This window comes from Phyllobates terribilis, unplaced genomic scaffold (assembly GCF_046119375.1).
Source record: "Phyllobates terribilis strain yellow unplaced genomic scaffold, ASM4611937v1 Scaffold_5__5_contigs__length_657084704, whole genome shotgun sequence".
Classification (NCBI taxonomy): Eukaryota; Metazoa; Chordata; class Amphibia; order Anura; family Dendrobatidae; genus Phyllobates; species Phyllobates terribilis.
Window position 1 is genome coordinate 167,889,258 of NW_027362765.1, and position 22,050 is coordinate 167,911,307.

Consider the following 22,050-nt stretch of genomic DNA (forward strand, 5'->3'; position numbering starts at 1 on the left):
CTAAAGTAACATTTTTGTGAAAAAAGTTAAATGTTAATTTTTTTCTTCCACATTCCAAAAATTCCTGTGAAGCACCTGAAGGGTTAATAAATTTCTTGAATGTGGTTTTGAGCACCTTGAGGGGTGCAGTTTTTAGAATGGTGTCACTTTTTGGTATTTTCTGTCATAAAGACCCCTCAAAGTGACTTCAAATGTGATGTGGTCCCTAAAAAAAATGTTTTTGTAAATTTTGTTGGAAAAATGAGAAAATCGCTGGTCAACTTTTAACCCTTATAGCTCCCTAACAAAAAAAAAATTTGGTTCCAAAATTGTGCTGATGTAAAGTAGACATGTGGGAAATGTTCTTTATTTATTAACTATTTTGTGTGACATATCTCTCTGATTTAAGGGAATAAAAATTTAAAGTTTGAAAATTGCAAAATTTTCGCCAAATTTCCGATTTTTTCACAAATAAATGCAAGTGATGTCAAAGAAACTTTACCACCATCATGAAGTACAATATGTCACGAAAAAAACATCTCAGAATCAGGGGGATCCGTTGAAGCGTTCCAGAGTAATTACTTCATAAAGTGACAGTGGTCAGAATTGTAAAAATTGGCCTGGTCACGAAGGCAAAAACAGGCTCTGGCGCGAAGTGGTTAAAGCCCTAAAGTTGCCATTTGAAATGACTTTAGTTTTGTGCCATGTCTGTGATCTGCTTTTTTTCAACAACATTAAACAACTGAATGAACATCCTCCGAGCCCGGTGATTCCATAATTTTTGCCAGGGGTTGTAATATGCGAGGTCCTTTACAGCCTAAAAACACCATCAGAAAGTAATAAAAATGGTTACTAGAATACAAAAAACTATAATACAAGACAAATCTGGTACAAGGGAAATATTCCCCAAAACAAGTTTTCCAGTTTTATTGTTATAAAAAAAAAAAAAAAAAAAAGACGGGGAAAAAAAAAAAAAAAGTTCAATGCTTAACATAACAAGCCGGTAATCTATCCCATGGCCCTCCCATACACACTGATCTAATCTGGAAAATACTCAAATTTCATCTCCCCAAGTTTATTTACAAACACAAAAAGGACAATTTCTCCCAAGACAATTACTCATCTTAAAATATTTACACTAAAACAAAAATATTTTACACATTTAAAAAAAAAAAGAAAAAAAAAGAAATTGAATCGTGAGAAAGGTGAAAAGTTTGTGAAAATGTAAACTATTTTTGCACTGTGAGGACACGTAGTTTAGGCAACACCTCGATATCTTGAAATCAATGCAACGCAGGCCCCGCAGGCACAAAACGAGGTTAGTCCTGTCACAGTGCTTCTACCTGTCACTCGTGTCTTGCAGGTGGGAGGCAGTCAAGGGCGTCTCTTTCTTGAAGTTTTAGCTTTAGATGAGGCAAAAGACCATTCCAGATTGAAGATAAAACTGGAGCTTTTTTGATTGTAGGGCAAGAGACTCTTCTGGTGGTAGCCATTTTGCAAAACATTCAATGAAAGCAGCCATTTTGTACCCTGGTTTCATACGGTCATGTAGGCATGCTAGTTTAATTTGTACCCTGGTTTCAAGGTAAGAGATTGAAAAAGGACCCCTGGATCTTAACACTTTGGGGGTCCCACCATGCTAGTTACACTTATTACAAGCCGATGACTGATGTATTATAAAAAGTCACAACCCCTTTAAATACAAAATGGCTGCCCCCATTAAATACATACACACAACATGCCAAGCGCTTGTGACAATCTAAGCGCATGAAAACTGAAATTGCAGGAAACAAAAGGTGGAAATGTACTGACTGTATTAGGCCTCATTCAGACGTCAATGTTTAGTTGAGGAAAGGGGGGGCGGAATTTACATACGCAAAAAAATGGGTTGGGTGTCAATGTATTTCATCAATTTGGTCAATGTTTCAGTTTTTCAGTAATGTTCTCATGAAAAAATAAATCTCCTATACAATGTAACCTATAGACTTGTTGGTCAAGGACCTATAATCTGTGATTCGGAGCAAAAGAACAGGCAAATCTCTGGGATTTTTGAAGACATGGTTCACAAAACAAACACTGCATTATGAAAAAGCTTCATAAACCATAATGGGTCCATGTTTGATCCATGAAAACCACAGATAGGACACGTAGGTAAAAAAACAGAAGTCTGAATGAGGCCTAAGATGGAGAGATGAGAGAGAGTACATACTAGCCTAGACATATAAAGCAGCAGAGACAAGCAGTCACCACATATGCTTGGCCTCACAGGTAGGGGGCGCTATTCTATAAGGAGACGATAAGTCTGCAAACAGCAGATGGATGAGTGCAACACATTAAGGAGGAAATCCAATCCGATCAGATACTGACAGGAGAACATACGGTATGCATACTAGAAAAAAAAAAGTAGGTAACATACAAGAACTATATAGGGGGTCACTGATAACAAGTTTCAGGTTATTTATTATGGGGGAAGGAATAGCAGCAGGTGTGTAAAATAAAAAGGTTGGAAACACAATGGTGTAGATATTCATTTTACATATTTCTTAGTAGTATGAGCAGAATAATGCACATACCACCCACCGCTCCCAAAAAATTCTGAAAAAGTGATCCCAAAAACGATCAAAAGAATCTCCCTACTCATTTCTATGGAGAAACTACTTCCTGCGCATATGTTCGGGCTTTCAAAACCACCAAGTTGTTACAAAAAGAAACATGGCCATTCGTTAAGAAATTTCTGCCCAGAAGATAGTCTACATTTTAAAATAGAAGTAAAAAAAAAAAGCCCAGAAGATGCCTCAATGTCTCTTTTGATCATTTTGTCAGCATTTTCAATTAAAAAAAGTAAGAATTTTTAGGCATTGTTTAATGAGTGTCAAAAACCATCTTGAGAAAAAATGTCAGACAAGGAGCGATTCCTGTAAGATCTTCTGCATGGAAAACAGACTTTTGACCACATGCGTGGGGAAAAAAAAACAGTGAATATAACTAATTCTTACTGCAATAGAATATCCAAACGGTCTTAATTATAGATGTGATGTAGTGCCAGCGTACTAAAGTATTTACCGATAGTCATCTTTCCCGGTTCTAGAGCCGCTTTGGTCCTTTTCTAGCCCAGGTAACCTGAAGATAGACAAACTGGCTCACACAGGGGTTTGTGTGTAGAACGGAGTCACTTTCTCAATGCGAGTCTATGGCGCCTGGATAAGAAGCACTGTCCCATAGTATGAGCCAGCCAAGCTGAAGATCCGTCATGTGGACCAGGCAAGGACCAGCGATGGTAAGTATTTTACTACACTTGCACTACATCACATACATAACTTGGACAGTTTAGAGAAAGTTTTTTGCCAAGACTTCTTAAACCACACTAGCACCGCCCAGATGATTTTTGAGAGAGATTCTCATGTAATGCACTCAGTTTTAGAACTTCTTTGTGAGGCATATACCTTTAGCACACATAGTGTAACTCTTTATCCAGCATAGTCAGTGAGCTGATTTACCAATTACATGTTAAAGGGAATCTGTCACCAGGTTTCTGCCCCGTAATCTGATGGCAGCATAAGGTAGGGTCAAAGACCTTATTTCCAGCAATGAGTCACTTACTGGACTGCTTATTGCAGTTTTGATAAAATCACTGTTTTATCAGCAGGAGATCATCACTAGAGGACTAGTAAACCTGCTGTCATGTAGTCCTCCACATGAATGACCCTACTACTGATAGGCAATTTTCCGTCTATGCAGTGTACACAGACAGTGGTGGGGTTGCTGTTATATCACAGCTCAACATTCAGCAAACTACTACATCTGCAGCAGAGAGAAAAGGATTCTATGAAAACTGCAGCAAGCAGCCCAGTAAGGGTATATGCAGTTTTATTTATAAGTTTTGTAGTAGAAACTCTCCAAATCCTTTGTAAAAATGTGGAGGTTCTACCCTGAAAACTCTGCAAAAAGACTGTGTTTATATACCTTAAGTGACATAGCTGGAATCAGTGTCTGTCTCTATATTATGCTGCTTTCAGGTACAGTGGCAAAACCTGGTGACAGATTCCCTTAATGTACAATCTCACAACAGTATGCTAACAGATTTACTTATATTATGTCCCCTTTAATTTTGGCATAACAAAAAAAAAAACAAAAAAAACAATTGGAGGTTTAAACCGACCCTTTCGGCCCGTGGAGTCCCTTGTCCTGTCTCCTAGCATGTAAACACGTATGGAAATGTAAAATTAGGTAAGCGCAACAATGAAATTGAGGGGGAAAACTAAAAATCAGATGATCTGCATAGACCATGCAGTACACAACAGAATTAAGCCATAAAGTCTATGAATTAAAACAAAACAATGACAGCATATCTGCTCCATTTTGAAGAAATATTCAGTTTGGATCTTCGTCAAAGACACCGCTTGGAAAAAAAAATAAAAAAATAAAAAATGGGCGATCCGATTCTTTGAGTGAACAACTTCAAGGCCAGTGGGGTCTGATACACATTGGAGGCCACACTTGAGGTTAACGAGAAAGGCAGCATAAACCCCTCAGATTTTGTATACATCAACTTGCAGTGCATTTTATTCAATATTTATAGGTTGTCACATGACAAAGTTTCCCGGCCTATTTACGAGGCGTCCTATGTGGAGTCTGCTTTTTCTGCATTTCAATACGACACCGACTCCGGTCATCCAGCCAGGGGAGCTCAAAACTCCTGTAGGGAAGAGGAAAGACGAGGTCAACAAAAACCACAACAAAAGGCAGAGATGACACCAGAAGGTGAACCTTTGTGAGGCAGCACTGCATACAGATCAGGGGGTCTCCGTATGATAAAGGTCTGTTAGGAAATGCACCTTGGTGAGCCAGGGAATGCCAGCTTGGCAATACCCTCCTGGTTATATAAAAGGAACAAAGTATTTGTCATTTCTACTAAACGTATTGGTAAATTTCAGTCCCAGACACTGATCTGTGACTTCAGCTGCACACATACAAAAATAAAATGTTTACTTACTGTGGGGTAATTTTCGGCAAGGACCGTCCAAATGCCACAACAGGGAGGTAGGGGGTGATCATCACAGACTCCACTGTGGAAAAGAAAAAGCAATTAAAGCTCAGCGTGGATAAAGTGCGTGTCATCGAGAGTCTGGTCATAGAACATGGCCACTGAGTAGAGAGAAGTCCTCATTATTAGAGTGGGAGACGAAAGGGGAGAACAGATCAGGCCCCAAAACAATCTACAGGTATGTGCACACAACATCTTTTAGATGCCAGCATTCCTTCTGAGTTTGTGAAGCAGAAGACCCTTCAGTAAAACAGTCAGTGACATTTTGTCCTGAAGTCTTCTTTTGTGTCAGCATATTTTTTTAACTTTATACATAAAATAGAGAGCGACTTCAAAAAGTCGCCAGAAGGGTCAGGGGGTCACTTTTTTTTTTTTACCACTTCACAGATGTCGAAGCCTGAAGCGGTTAACAAAAGCTCAAAAAGACTGAATATTTGCACAACAAGTTATTTTGACATTGCAGTGCATATGCTCATTCTTTTAAGCCCTTTTAAATATCACTTTTTAGGCAGAATGTTCCTAATATTAATTTTTTTTTTAAAAAGAGAACATTGTGTGCACATTCCTTAAGGGTACATGAACACAGAACTGATCTGCTGCAGACCTAACACCATGGCAAATTCTGCACCAAACCATGCAGTTTTCATTGTGGACAAGTGACAAAAGCCTGGGAAGGCTGAAACGTTTTGTATGTGGACTTCCATTAAAGAAAATGTAATTACACATGAGTGCCGGAGATTCATCATTTGGTTCCGTTCCACGCCATTTGTTCCTCCACGTGGACCACAACGTTTGGCGTAATGCCGACTGTAATCACTATTCAATTCATTGTGCTAAGGATGAAGATTTCATCCTCTAAACCTGCAGATTCGGTAAAATGTCATCCATAATGGTGGTACTGTAAATAATCAGCTACAGGTCTACCCCATGTGAAATATATGCATCACTAAAGCTTTCATCTACTGAATGAAGTCACAGGCCAGACCTACCATCATCGGGTTCAGGAAAGAAGGTGGTGACTTCTGGCTCACTCTCTTGATTCCCCTTTTTCTTGTACATCCTCAGCTGCAGTCGCTGCAGAATCCGCTGTTCACGAATTCTCTGAATGTCCCACCTACAAGAGGTATTACAGAATCAATGGAAGACCCCCAAAATGCCGCCTCTGGCCTAAACTACTTACAAAACCCATAATCCTTACCTTTTTCTCCTCTTTTCATCTAGCTCTAACTTGGCATGTCTCTTTGCAAACACTGCATCGTCCAAATTCTAGAAGGAGAGAGCACAGGATGTGGAGGAGGTTTCCCAAATGTCATCTTAATTACGCAATCCCATTTCATTAATTTCCTACACATCACGCTTCCTCAGAAGAACTCGCTATGAAAAATACAACCAGCTGGCCAGCCATTAGTACCCCATTAAGGTTATCGGAGGGTACATAACCAGGAATAAGACATGCAGCAGGGAATGGGACTCATGAAAGACCCTTTTAAATTGTATCTCCACTTTTAATCGGCCATCTAGTATAGGGAAACATTCCTACAAGATGGGTGGTACAGTTGCAGTTACAACCCTACCACACCTGGAGGGCACTGGGCATGAGTCCACATCATATCAACTTACATGCAAGTGACCATGTAAAAAAATTAAGTGGTCTTATCAGTATAGTGGCCCATGCAAAGACTTCCTAAAAACGTGCCATGAGCTACAGAAAGGGGAAGGGGGGTCCATGCTATCAGCATATGGTTTAACTCATAATCAGCACTGAGAGTTTAGGAGGACCACCTTCATTTAGGCACGTTACTATAAATACTTGCGCCTACTTATTTGTATAGATCTTACCTCTGGTACGTCTGATGGATTCAAGTCCTGAAGAGGTTCTATCGGATGCTCTCTCCACGAAGGAACTGGGAAAAATAATGCAAAAGACAATTCAGACATTGCACTACTAATCGCTCATTTCATTAAATTGCATCCTACCTTGAAACAAAGCTACTTGTGTAGAAAATGGAAAAGGTAGATCTCAGTCTCCCATTAAACTGTAGTGCCAGCTTCTCTCTATTTTGGCCACTAGAGGCGCTGTTTCACAGTAATCTGCCAAGAACCCCCCCCCACTAATAGACCAGGTAAGCAGTATGGCAGCGACCTGACACGTACAGGGATGCCGGCATCTAAACAATTTGTTTGACACACATACATAGTTTTAGTAGTCATGTTCCGAACAAGTCTGATGAAAATGAAGATATGAGGAATCTCAGGTGCTCATGTAATTGCCATCACCAGGTGTGTCGTGCCCAATATTTACAAAAGTGATCAATGAAGCAATACACTTGAAATAATACAAGTTGAAAAACAGGAGCGGCAGCGAGAATTCAGCCATTATTAAAATTTACATTGGACACTGGAGCTGCAAATAGGGCTATGTATAAGATGCAAGTTAAGGGTTAAAGCAATGCTCGCCAACAGGGACTGGACGACAGCAACTGATTGAAAGACCTCCACTTTGTAAATGACACCCATATATCTTTTTCAGAAGGATTTCAACACCCCCAAATAGTTGTCCAGGGCGGGAAGAACAATGAGCACAGGCTGCGTTTAACCCTTTAGACAACCCCACCTTCCAAAACAGGTTTTAAGTGAATGTCCCTCTAGCACTTTTCTAAATTTACACTGCTAGGTTCACCTTAGGTGAACTCCCACTAATGAGCATATATCGTACAGTACGGGTCACACACTTGTATAACATACTAGACGGCAGAAAGCAGCAGTCAGGCTTACAGGTCACCCTACTGACTGGTGGGTAACAAGCGAGGAATGAATGGACACCTCAGCAAACACAACCCATCTAATTACAACTCAATTGGGTCTATCAGGCGCCAAAATATTAGTTTCAGCAAGGTGTCATGTTTCCGGCGCAGGTGTGACCAGAGCCTTAGAAAACCAATAAGTTGTGTATATAGGACTCAGTGTTTAACCGAGAACGCCAGAGAAATGATCGCACATCCTTATAGCACAGTTGTATACCATGCTACTATCAGAAGTGAACACAGCAGGGCCAGCAGGCTACTACTATCAGAAGTGCACAGAGAAGGGCCAGCAGGCTACTACTATCAGAAGTGCACACAGCAGGGACAGCAGGCTACTACTATCAGAAGTGCACACAGCAGGGACAGCAGGCTACTACTATCAGAAGTGCACACAGCAGGGCCAGCAGGCTACTGGCCGAGGCTTCTACTATCAGAAGTGCACAGAGCAGGGCCAGCAGGCTACTACTATCAGAAGTGCACAGAGCAGGGCCAGCAGGCTACTACTATCAGAAGTGCACACAGCAGGGCCAGCAGGCTACTACTATCAGAAGTGCACACAGCAGGGCCAGCAGGCTACTACTATCAGAAGTGCACACAGCAGGGCCAGCAGGCTACTACTATCAGAAGTGCACACAGCAGGGCCAGCAGGCTACTACTATCAGAAGTGCACACAGCAGGGCCAGCAGGCTACTACTATCAGAAGTGCACACAGCAGGGCCAGCAGGCTACTACTATCAGAAGTGCACACAGCAGGGCCAGCAGGCTACTACTATCAGAAGTGCACACAGCAGGGCCAGCAGGCTACTACTATCAGAAGTGCACACAGCAGGGCCAGCAGGCTACTGGCCGAGGCTTCTACTATCAGAAGTGCACAGAGCAGGGCCAGCAGGCTACTACTATCAGAAATGCACACAGCAGGGCCAGCAGGCTACTACTATCAGAAATGCACACAGCAGGGCTAGCAGGCTACTACTATCAGAAGTGCACACAGCAGGCTACTACTATCAGAAATGCACACAGCAGGGCCAGCAGGCTACTACTATCAGAAGTGCACACAGCAGGGCCAGCAGGCTACTACTATCAGAAGTGCACACAGCAGGGCCAGCAGGCTACTGGCCGAGGCTTCTACTATCAGAAGTGCACAGAGCAGGGCCAGCAGGCTACTACTATCAGAAGTGCACACAGCAGGGCCAGCAGGCTACTGGCCGAGGCTTCTACTAGCAGAAGTGCACAGAGCAGGGCCAGCAAGCTACTACTATCAGAAGTGCACACAGCAGGGCCAGCAGGCTACTGGCCGAGGCTTCTACTATCAGAAGTGCACACAGCAGGGCCAGCAGGCTACTGGCTGAGGCTTCTACTATCAGAAGTGCACACAGCAGGGCTGGCAGTGGCAGCAGGCTACTGGCTGAGGCTACTACTATCAGAATTGCACACAGCAGGGCCGGCAGTGGCAGCAGGCTACTACTATCAGAAATGCACACAGCAGGGCCGGCAGTGGCAGCAGACTACTGGCTGAGGCTACTACTATCAGAAATGCACACAGCAGGGCCGGCAGTGGCAGCAGGCTACTACTATCAGAAATGCACACAGCAGGGCCGGCAGTGGCAGCAGGCTACTACTATCAGAAATGCACACAGCAGGGCCGGCAGTGGCAGCAGGCTACTACTATCAGAAATGCACACAGCAGGGCCGGCAGTGGCCGCAGACTACTACTATCAGAAATGCACACAGCAGGGCCGGCAGTGGCAGCAGGCTACTTCTATCAGAAATGCACACAGCAGGGCCGGCAGTGGCAGCAGGCTACTTCTATCAGAAATGCACACAGCAGGGCCGGCAGGCTACTACTATTAGAAGTGCACACAGCAGGGCCAGCAGGCTACTGGCCGAGGCTACTACTATAAGAAGTGCACACAGCAGGGCTGGCAGTGGCAGCAGGCTACTGGCCCTAAGGGTGTGACTGATATTAACAAGATCTCGGAGGACTAAGCCCTATCTGTTGAAAAGGTTTCCAAACCGGCTTATTAATAAAGATATTTCATGTCTTCTGCAAACAAAATTATTCTGGAATATCAGAATAAAAAAAAAAACGTAACCAGAAGATATAGGGATAAATAGCAGGAAACAAGTCAGCCTCTTAAAATTGTTACCTAATAAGCCCTTAGTAGTAAGGTGCAGGAAATATAATACAATAAGCTTTTTTAGGGGAAAAAAAAAAGTCTTTATATTGCAAACCCTCAAACTACAGGCTCATCTATAGATTAATCCAGCTGCACAAAATGCCTGCAGCTCAAAGTCAGCAGTGTTGCTAGCCATGGTCTTTGTTAATATGGCTGCAGCCTTGATATCCAGCCAATCACTGGGCTCAGCAGGGATGCAGATCTAGACAGCACCAGACCAATGAGCCCAGTGATTAGCTGCAGTGGTCACTTGATGTTAAGGCAGCAGCCATATTGTGAAATGCCAGGGACAGCAGAGGGGAAGCACGGCTGGAGCAGCAGAGGGGAAGCACGGCTGGAGCAGCAGAGGGGAAGCACGGCTGGAGCAGCAGAGGGGAAGCACGGCTGGAGCAGCAGAGGGGAAGCACGGCTGGAGCAGCAGAGGGGAAGCACGGCTGGAGCAGCAGAGGGGAAGCACGGCTGGAGCAGCAGAGGGGAAGCACGGCTGGAGCAGCAGAGGGGAAGCACGGCTGGAGCAGCAGAGGGGAAGCACGGCTGGAGCAGCAGAGGGGAAGCACGGCTGGAGCAGCAGAGGGGAAGCACGGCTGGAGCAGCAGAGGGGAAGCACGGCTGGAGCAGCAGAGGGTGACTTTTAGATTTAATGTAGAATCACTAACCATTACAGTCCTAGAAGATATCCTGTGCCTCGCTACAGCTGTTAAAAGCCCAGTACTCGAGCTATCAGATATTACAATGACCAATTTATGTGGCATCACTAAGGATGAGGTGACCGATCACCTGCATCACCACTGATTACATGTAATATAGAGTTTTAAAAGCCCTTTAATGGTCCATGATTAGTCAGGTACAGCAATGAATTTATGCCAGGAATAACCTTTAAGATACTATTTTAAGGAAGATTGTGAATGGAGCAAAATAGAAAGGGGAATGTCAGTCTCTGCAGTGACCCTGCGGCAAACTACAGACTGCCATTTGTGAAGATCCTCAATCTGTAAATGGCAGTGAGATCAGTTTGTAAGTTACCAAATTGTCATCAGGGAGGCCACAAGTACAAAGGGAGAGAAATGAGAACACTGAATGGCTATTGCCCAACAGCATACAGGAACTACAGACAGGAGGTATGTATTTATGAAGCTTTCACCGCACAAGCCACCCCAATAAAGAACTTGAACAGGTAGAGCTGCCCTTTAAACATATTAAAGCTGAAACTGTTAAGGCTCATACAATCTGACTTCAGTACCACATTGTCACATGAGAGGAGTAACCTCTTGATCCCTGGGAAACTGGAAGAAACATCAAAGTGAGAACAGCCTCTTACTTGCCACACACTCCTCTTTCTTGGGCGAGGGTTCTCTCAGCGGAGAAGGAGGCGGCTGATGCCACCGACATAGATACATGTCCGTGGTGGCAAGGTAGGGCAAAGAATCTCTCTCGCCAGGGTTTGGTTCATTGTCTTTTAATGATGATGCTGCATCGCTGTCCCATGCAGACCTCAGGGAAGGATCTACTGGAGATTGGGATGTTTCTGGAGTCTCTTTGCTGCGCAGGTCTCTCTGACAGCCAGTTTCAGATACCGAACCCCCAGGCTCTGCATCTTCTGCCTCTGTCGGCAACCTTGACATCTTGCCCTTCATTTTTGCAAGTTCAGAGGTTAGTCTCTTAACAGGAGTCCTGTGGTCTGTACTGCCAAAGGCAGATTTCCTAGGGCACAGAGAGAAGCAAGTCAGAAAGCTGAAAATCTAGGAGATTTAAAAGGACCCAAGATGGGTCTTGACATAAAAATCTTAAAAGATTCTCGGACATAAAATATAGATAGAAAGTACAGTCCAGGGAAATGTAGTATTACATGGTGGCCACTCAGATAAATGCCTGGCCTTGTAATAAAAGCATAATTCAAGTCTGCCACAGATTAAAGGGAATCTGTCACCTCCCTGGGTGATATCAGACTATATCTACTATGGGCATACAGAAAAGTAAATCTATACTTACCTGTATGGTCCATAGCAGAGTCTGATTGCAGAGAAATCTGGTTTTATAAAGTCTGTTTTCCAGAGGCTTGGCGCCCCCTGCTTACTATTCCCCTAAATCGCCACCTCTGTGCTTAATTACCATATTCCCCCCCTCCCCTGCACGTCACAGGGCCCTGTGACGTGCCCTGCTTTGCCTCGCCTCCCGCGCATGCGCAAAACATGCCTCCGCAGCCTTGTATTGCACAAGCGACGGTGAGTCACTGAGACTTCCGCTCTGCTGGCAGTACGCAGCCAAACGGGGCCGGAGGGAAACAAAGCGCGCTCCATGGGAGCGGAGCTTTGCGTATGCGCGGGAGGCGAGGCAGAGCAGGGCAGTCACAGGGCCCTGTGATGTGCAGGGGAGGGGTGGGGGATATTGTAATTCAGCAGAGGCGGTGATTTAGGGGAATAGTAAGCAGATAGGATGGGTTTACTTGGCGTCCCCCGTACGCCAAGCCTCTGGAAAACAGACTTTATAAAACCAGATTTCTCTGCAATCAGACCTCTGCTATTGGCCATACAGGTGTGTATAGATTTACTTTTCTATACCCTGTATGGCCATAGTAGAGGTCTGATATCGCCCAGGGGGTGACACATTCCCTTTAAAAAAACATTTAAAAGGAGTTGTCCGGTCTAAGACTGCAGACTTGTGAATCCTCACATCATGCACACTGTGAAGATTCTCCGATGCTGGCGGTGGTCATGTGACTACAAGTATGCGGTATGCATACTACCGGCCACATACCAACTAGATGGACGCCGCTTCGCTCCATGCAAGTATATTGAGAGAGGTCGGAAACAATCTAGTCAGAATGTATCCAGGAGTAAGTCTATTGCATACTTGTGGTCACATGACCGCTGCCACCATGAGAGGATTCTCGCAGTGACTGCGATGTGAGGATTCACAAGTTTGCAGTCACAGAGTGACTGCAGACTCGTAGCTTTACACCAGACAACCCCTTTAAGCTTCATGGTGACCCTTGGAAACGGTCCAGTCTGACATTGCAGCATACGGACCAAAAAAGGAGCTCTGCACCCTAAAGGTCTATTCCTTCTTTGTTAATTTATGCTATAAATGCCTTGTAGATACAAGTCCCACCAACAGGACCAGCAACTATATACAGAATGGGGACTGGTTGCATGCTGCCATCACCAGAGAGATAGTCTGAAATCCCATACAAATACCACGAGAGGTGGTGAGTTCTCCTTCAATGTAAGTCTTCAAACAGAGGCTGGACAGACATCTGTCTGAGATGGTTTAGTGAATCCTGCATTGAGCAGGGGGTTGGAGACAATGACATTGGAGGTCCTTTCCAACTCTTAACATTATATGAATGGGAATTCCTGGGCATATGCCATAAATGTATAAGATGTGATATTTCCATAGCTGTACCTTAGAAATCATCAGCGGTGCCGTTACTAATGTATATGAGGACACCAAGGTCAGTGGTATGCATGTAATTTGGTCATACAGTATGCGCTAGAGCCCCGACAGTCGATACCACATAGACTGGTTATTGTATAGCCCTCCATAAGGGAGTAATGGTCACATCATCCACTTCCACCAACCTTTTGTGCCCTTTCGCACTTCTGCCAAAGGAGAAGGGCTTTGGGGTAAGGCCTGGCAACTGAGGGGAGGCCTCTGGGGGAAACTCCCCACCCCCTGCACTCTCTGGAAGTGGACCCTCCGGCATGTCGGCGGCCGACTCACGGCTTTGTGGCGTGCGCTGTTTATCCTTCTCGCTGTCCTTTCTGACCAACTGCATGCGTCTTTCCATCCGCTCAATGCGGGCCAGGAGCTGGGAAAAATAAGGTAGCCTTTATTAGGACAGTCATTGTGAAGAAACAGACATGGAAGACGGGAAAGGGAACATACACCAACTTCAACCGGCCCCATGTCTATACAGGGGGCTTCAAATATGGAGGGAACTACTGTGGTGCTGCAAAGAGTTAAAGGAGCTAAGAATCACATTAAGGTTGAGCAGATACAACAAATTTTAAAATTTGGAGTGGGGGTGGGAGATACGTCTGTAATGGGGTGGAGAGAGTTACAGGGAGGGAGACCCCAGCCATACACAGAGCGCCAGCCACATACAGTCTGCATTGCACCAAATCGCCGTGTATGTGTTAATCCAGACACCCAGCACCGCACAAGCCAGGGACAGACAGGTCGCCATGCCTGGGAACAGGGGCTCTACGGCACATAAAGGGGGTGCAATAAGAGAAAGCAGTTATTGCCAAAAAGTGGTTCCCTATTCTGTTATATGCAGACATGGGGGCACACGAAAGGAAAAGAAAAAACTCACTGCAGCAGCTTAACCCTTTACAAGCCTGCATTCCTGGTCCTTGCAGATGTCTGGCTATAAAAGGGTTAACAGTGGGCCAAGGATGAACACTAAGTTTGCCTACAGAAGACTGAAATGCAAGCTCCCATGGCAGGGCAGGGGTTAAGGGGGCAGAGCTTCCTCTTGCATATACAAGCTGCTGCAGACCTGCGGATGCAATTAACCCTCACTGTGCCTGCAACCTGTTTCCTCCTCAGAATTTTGGGGGTTAAAAAAGGGGAGAGGGAAGGGGCTGTCAATAAAATAAATGTGAAGACTTCCCGTATTTCCAGCAAACCTAAAATCCATGGTATCCCATCCTCCTTTCCGTTGCCATGGCAGCCCATTTAAACCGCCAATCCCCCCCCCCTCCTCTAACACCATGATGGTCTAGTGTGATTCTCATGAATGTGTATAGGGTGGAGGGGGCCGTAAGAGAAGGGGGAGGGCAAAGAGAAAAAAAAAGGGTGGGGGGGCAGGAATGAGATGGCGAGGGAGGTGGCATTACCTCAGCCTGTATGGGTCCTTCCTATGGAGGGCTGGCGAGGTAGATTCCCCAGCATTACACTACATAGCCTATCGCCCCCCTCTCAGGCGTCCCTCACTCCACAACAAGTCCCCTCTCTCTTCCAAAAAAAAAAAGACAGAAAATCCCTCTCGCTCCCTTCCCCCAATGTAGCTGCAAGATGCACACATGGTATAGCAGAGGTGTCTTACAGTGGAAGAAGAAAATATGTACATTATATAGGTCCCAAATGTGAGACCCCCAACAGTCTCCAGATCATACATCAGTACCATGGGCACAATGGTACCGTCACCCATATATAAAGTGGATACAGCAGCCTATATACCCGCAGTGGGTCCATGCATAACACCGGGCACTCTAAAGACTGCTATATACATATGTGCTGTATTACACAGAGCAGACATGACTGAGGGTCAGCGAGACGCCAGCCCACACATCAGGAAGCCGGGGTTAAACCACTGCACATTTCTATAAGAAAAATGGAGGATCATTATAAAAGGAAAAGTTATCTGCAAATACTTAGATAATAATATAGACAGCGGGTCCCTATAGGATTCAGCGACACAGGCTGAGGGAGTGCGAATAAACAGTATATAAAGAATATGTGCATGGGGCCATTACATCATCCACATTCTCTATCAGGTTTCAGCTTTTCCTATAATGTAAAATTGGAGCAAAATATAATATGCATAATTATATTTATATCTTAATTAGTCAACAAAATAGCGACTACAGTGTCCCAGTAGTGAGTGCAAAACAATCCTCATAGCAGCGGTAAGTAAAAAGAACCTCTAATGTAATAGAAAAGCAAAAGCCGAGGCAGCGCCCCCAAAGAACATCACCGGCCAAATAGCATAGCCTCAGCATGTGTATAGAAAAAAAATATAATAATTATATATATTATATATACACACACACACAGTACAGACCAAAAGTTTGGACACACCTCATTTAAAGATTTTTCTGTAGTTTCATGACTATGAAAATTGTACATTCACACTGAAGGCATCAAAACTATGAATTAACACATGTGGAATTATATACTTTACAAAAAAGTGTGAAACAACTGAAAATATGTCTTATATTCTAGGTTCTTCAAAGTAGCCGCCTTTTGCTTTGATGACTGCTTTGCACACTCTTGGTATTCTCTTGATGAGCTTCAAGAGGTAGTCACTGGAAATGGTTTTCACTTCACAGGTGTGCCCTGTCAGGTTTAATAAGTGGGATTTCTTGCCTTATAAATGGGGTTGGGACCATCAGTTGTGTTGTGCAGAAGTCAGGTCATGAAAATACAGAAAAATCTTTAAATGAGAAGGTGTCCAAACTATCTATATATATCAATGCTGGAGCTTACCGGTTTCCTGCAGGTGACAGATTATACACACCTGACTCACTATACGTAGATCAGATATCTGTCTATATACTACCATAATTTTCTATAGTATACACTGCTAATAGCCATATATAATGCCCCACATCCTCACTGCCAGCAGTAGACAGTATATAAGTGTGTGAGCGTATATATCTATAGTAAACACTACTAGTATATATCAATGGGCTCGCGGCACTGATATGCATTACACACATTTATAATAACCCTACTAATAGGTGTGAATGATCCTCCATATGCCCAAGGCCTGCAGCAGACAGTATATATACACGACTGCCTACACGTACGTACGTACGTATATATATACACACATATATATATATATATATATATACACACACACATACACACACACACACACACACACACACTAAACACTCCTAATCAAAGAGATAGATAGATATATATATAGCTCCATGTGCCTGCAGACAGCACTGATAGGAATACAGATATATACATACATCTGATATCTGTGTAGAATATATTGTGGCAGACCGAGCAGTACCCCCAGGATTAGCGCAGTGTACCACACACACACAACGCTCAGTGTGGTGACACACTGTGCAGTACCCCAAGGATAAGAGCATGTGTATCCCACACACACACACACTGAGCGTACATACACATATTACACATTGCACAACGTCCAGTACCCCCAGGATTACAGCACAGTATACCACACACACCGCTCAGGGCTGTGACACAGTGAAGTACCCCCAAGATTAGAGCACAGTGTATACACACACAGTGTACACACACTATGTTCAGGGCTGTGACACCGTGCAGTACCTCCAGGATTAGAGCACAGTGTATACACACACAGTGTACACACACTATGTTCAGGGCTGTGACACACCGTGCAGTACCCCCAGGATTAGAGCACAGTGTATACACACACAGTGTACACACACTATGTTCAGGGCTGTGACACACCGTGCAGTACCCCCAGGATCAGAGCATGGTGTATACACACACAGTGTACACACACTATGTTCAGGGCTGTGACACACCGTGCAGTACCCCCAGGATTAGAGCACAGTGTATACACACACAGTGTACACACACTATGTTCAGGGCTGTGACACACTGCAGTACCCCCAGGATTAGAGCACGGTGTATACACACACAGTGTACACACACTATGTTCAGGGCTGTGACACACTGCAGTACCCCCAGGATCAGAGCATGGTGTATACACACACAGTGTACACACACTATGTTCAGGGCTGTGATACACTGCAGTACCCCCAGGATCAGAGCATGGTGTATACACACACAGTGTACACACACTATGTTCAGGGCTGTGACACACTGCAGTACCCCCAGGATCAGAGCATGGTGTACCCCACACACAATCCCTGGCTGCACTCACACCCCTCAGTGGCTAGTGATCGCCTCCACCATATATCTGACACCATCACGGCCCCGTCCCCATCGCTCGTTCCCCGCCTCACCGTGTCCTTCTCGGCTCGGAGCTCCCCGATCTGCCGCTCTCGCTCCTGGATCCGGTGCTGTTGCTGCTCGATCAGGTCCAACTGCAAAAGAACGATCTGCTTGAGACAGGCCCCGGCTCCGGCGCCCCCTCTTAACGGCGGTCTCCAGCGAGGACCCGGGGAAGTTGAACTCGAGGCCGGGGCTTGGCCTTGTCCAGTGGCCGCCGTAGTAGCCGCCCCGGCCCCGGTCACCGCCGCCCCGGCAGCTCCCCCAGCCCCCTTATCAGCCAGGGCCCCCGCTTCGCAGGCGAGCTTGCCGCACGGATCACTGAGCCCGGCCGGAGACTTCTTCAGCCCCCGCTCTCCAGGCTGCGGCCTACTCCGGCCCGCAAGCCCCGAGCTTTCCTGAGGCTCTTCCCCCGATAAGGGGTCGTCGTGCCTGGGGCGGCACACACTTGCTTTCATGCTCATGACTCCTCCTCGGGCCCGGCATCCTCCTGCAGCCTCGAGTGAGGGGAGGAGGCCGAGGCCCCCGGGGCGCACTGAGCTCAGAACCGAGGAGGAGGACGCACAATAAGATGGCGGCGGGGGGAGGGAGGAAGGAAGGAAGGGAAGCCTGGAAGTGTGGTCTGCTGAGGAGATTGGAGGAGAGCCGGCTACACTGCACTATACCCTGGAGGCACGGCCACTACACACTGCCGCCATATATAACCTCCGCATTACTGCGTGTGCAGCGGCGAGGAGACGTGTGACCTTGTATAATGCTAAGTAGTAATGGTGGCTCCTCTGCCACATACAGTGCTGCAAATGGGAACCCTGCAGATAAGTCAATGTTGTGTCGTGTCCTCCGTGACAGCGGTACACGTGACGTGAGGCGTCCTCCGTGACAGCGGTACACGTGACGTGAGGAGTCCTCCGTGACAGCGGTACACGTGACGTGAGGCGTCTCCAGTGACAGCGGTACACGTGACGTGAGGCGTCTCCAGTGACAGCGGTACACGTGACGTGAGGCGTCTCCAGTGACAGCGGTACACGTGACGACGTGAGGCGTCTCCAGTGACAGCGGTACACGTCACGTGAGGCGTCTTCAGTGACAGCGGTACACGTCACGTGAGGCGTCTTCAGTGACAGCGGTACACGTCACGTGAGGCGTCTCCAGTGACAGCGGTACACGTCACGGGAGGCGTCTCCAGTGACAGCGGTACACGTCACGTGAGGCGTCTCCAGTGACAGCGGTACACGTCACGTGAGGCGTCTCCAGTGACAGCGGTACACGTCACGTGAGGCGTCTCCAGTGACAGCGGTACACGTCACGGGAGGCGTCTCCAGTGACAGCGGTACACGTCACGTGAGGCGTCTCCAGTGACAGCGGTACACGTCACGTGAGGCGTCTCCAGTGACAGCGGTACACGTCACGTGAGGCGTCTCCAGTGACAGCGGTACACGTCACGTGAGGCGTCTCCAGTGACAGCGGTACACGTCACGTGAGGCGTCTCCAGTGACAGCGGTACACGTCACGTGAGGCGTCTCCAGTGACAGCGGTACACGTCACGTGAGGCGTCTCCAGTGACAGCGGTACACGTCACGTGAGGCGTCTTCAGTGACAGCGGTACACGTCACGTGAGGCGTCTTCAGTGACAGCGGTACACGTCACGTGAGGCGTCTTCAGTGACAGCGGTATATGCGATGTGAGGAGTCTTCAGTGACAGCGGTACACGTCACGTGAGGCGTCTTCAGTGACATCGGTACACGTCACGTGAGGTGTCTTCAGTGACAGCGGTACACGTCACGTGAGGCGTCTTCAGTGACAGCGGTACACGTCACGTGAGGCGTCTTCAGTGACAGCGGTACACGTCACGTGAGGCGTCTTCAGTGACAGCGGTATATGTCATGTGAGGTGTCTTCAGTCGCAGCTTTACACGTCATGTGAGGCGTCTTCAGTCACAGCGGTATATGTCATGTGAGGCGTCTTCAGTGACAGCGGTACACGTCACGTGAGGCGTCTTCAGTGACAGCGGTACACGTCACGTGAGGCGTCTTCAGTGACAGCGGTACACGTCACGTGAGGCGTCTTCAGTGACAGCGGTACACGTCACGTGAGGCGTCTTCAGTGACAGCGGTATATGTCATGTGAGGTGTCTTCAGTCGCAGCTTTACACGTCATGTGAGGCGTCTTCAGTCACAGCGGTATATGTCATGTGAGGCGTCTTCAGTGACAGCGGTACACGTCACGTGAGGCGTCTTCAGTGACAGCGGTACACGTCACGTGAGGCGTCTTCAGTGACAGCGGTACACGTCACGTGAGGCGTCTTCAGTGACAGCGGTACATGTCACGTGAGGCGTCTTCAGTGACAGCGGTATATGTCATGTGAGGTGTCTTCAGTCGCAGCTTTACACGTCATGTGAGGCGTCTTCGGTCACAGCGGTATATGTCATGTGAGGTGTACTCGGTCACAGCGGTACTCGTCATGTGAGGCATCCTCGGTCACAGTGGTGCACGTCATGTGAGGCGTCCTCGGTCACAGCGGTATACGTCATGTGAGGTGTCCTCGGTCACAGCGGTGCACGTCATGTGAGGTGTCCTCGGTCACAGCGGTATACGTCCATGTGAGGTGTCCTCGGTCACTGCGGTGCACGTCATGTGAGGCGTCCTTGGTCACTGCGGTGCACGTCATGTGAGGCATCCTCAGTCACTGCAGTGCACGTCATTGTGAGGCATCCTCGGTCACTGCGGTGCACGTCATGTGAGGCATCCTCGGTCACAGTGGTGCACGTCATGTGAGGCGGTGCACGTCGTGAGGCGTCCTCGGTCACAGCAGTGCACCTCATGTGAGGCATCAGTGACAGCGATACACGTCATGTGAGGTGTCCTCGGTCACAGCGGTGCATGTCATGTGAGGCGTCCTCGGTCACAGCGGTGCACGTAATGTGAGGCATCCTTGGTCACAGCGGTACTCGTCATGTGAGGCGTCCTCGGTCACAGCGATACTCGTCATGTGAGGCGTCCTCGGTCACAGCGATGCACGTTATGTGAGGCATCCTTGGTCAGAACGGTGCACATTATGTGAGGCATCCTCTGTCACATCGGTGCACCTCATGTGAGACATCCTTGGTCACAGCGATACTCGTCATGTGAGGCGTCCTCGGTCACAGCGATACTCGTCATGTGAGGCTTCCTCGGTCACAGCGGTATACGTCATGTGAGACATCCTCAGTCACAGCAGAAGACTGTTTTCACCTTTCCAGTAGAGCCTCATTTTATAAATCTGACGTGTGACTTACGTCGCAATAACTTTTGATTGCTTCTTCCAATCCCAGTGGTTATTAGAATGTTTTCTCGTGACACTTTATACGTCATGAAAGTGGTAAATTTTGATCGATAAGATTTGCATTTATTTATGAAAACATCAGAAATTAGGCAAAAAAATATATCCAAAAATGGCAGGGAAGAATCACTACTTGGCATTTGTACCGCAAATTTGGCAATAATAGTGTTTGGGCGCCAGTTGCAGAGTCCCCAAGGTGTCACAACAGAAGGAATCCCCCAAAGTGACCACATTTCTGAAACTGCACACCTCATGAAATTTATCTAGGGGTGTACTTAGAATTATTACAGGCTGTGGGAAAATTATAAATTACATTTCTTCCAATAATAAGTAGAATTAGATTGAAATGTTTCATCTTTATCTTTGGAATATTGGAAAGAAAAGCACAAATATTTTCAATATTTCATTTATGCATTACTATGCAGTGTGCACTCCCTCTAATTGTTGTGGTGCCCGCTTAGTCGTAGTATTTGCATCATCTTTATCTTGGGTAATGTAAAAAAAAGTCCCTCAAAATTTATTATGCCACTTCTCCAAAGTACGGCAATATCCTATATATGATAATACAGTACTGTTTGGGCACATGGCAGCACTCAGAAGAGAAGAAGCACCATTTGGCTTTTGAGGAGTTGAGTAGTTTGCGGGCATCATTTTGCAGAACACCTAAAGTGCCAAAACAGTAGAAAAAAAAGGCCAAAAAGTGACCCAATTTTTAAATTGCACTAAGGAAAATCATCAGTGCGCGTATGTCACGCACAGTGTAGGATGACTAAGTGCAACACGAAGGGATGAGGGGAAGGGAGCCCAGATACTAGGGTAAGGGGGAGTGGAGACCCCTAGTCTGATCTAATATCACCCTGTCTCCCCTACCGTCCTTATATTGGTTCCTCACTAATCGCCGAACAGAAAACCTAAGCCCTGTAAATCCGTACAGCTAAGCCCTGGATAGGGAATGGGAGGGGGTGAGCACTGGTCAGTCCCCACTATAAACTAAAGACAACAAGGGAGACAAACACGGCGAAGAAACTGAGCTTGAGC

At 46.4% G+C, this 22,050-nt stretch overlaps 1 protein-coding gene across 1 annotated transcript; it reads right to left on the bottom strand.

Moving 5' to 3' along the window:
- Positions 1 to 1,038: 1,038 nt before the first annotated feature.
- MSL1 (MSL complex subunit 1) lies at positions 1,039 to 18,295 on the bottom strand. The gene is made up of 8 exons (XM_073683381.1): positions 17,708 to 18,295; positions 13,583 to 13,812; positions 11,323 to 11,705; positions 6,863 to 6,927; positions 6,222 to 6,289; positions 6,013 to 6,137; positions 4,973 to 5,045; positions 1,039 to 4,675 (listed from the first exon to the last, which is right to left on the bottom strand). The coding sequence occupies exons 1-8, from the start codon at positions 18,155 to 18,157 to the stop codon at positions 4,585 to 4,587; spliced, it is 1,485 nt and encodes a 494-aa protein (XP_073539482.1). The 5' UTR covers positions 18,158 to 18,295; the 3' UTR covers positions 1,039 to 4,584.
- Positions 18,296 to 22,050: the final 3,755 nt, after the last annotated feature.

Bases quoted from the DNA above. Each gene is read 5' to 3' on its own strand.
- MSL1 (XM_073683381.1), bottom strand. From the start codon at position 18,157: ATGAGCATGAAAGCAAGTGTGTGCCGCCCCAGGCACGACGACCCCTTA. The intron at 6,290-6,862 runs GTAAGATCTATA...CTCTCCTTCTAG, and splicing joins ATCCATCAGACGTACCAGAG to AATTTGGACGATGCAGTGTT. The intron at 6,138-6,221 runs GTAAGGATTATG...TACCTCTTGTAG, and splicing joins GATGAAAAGAGGAGAAAAAG to GTGGGACATTCAGAGAATTC.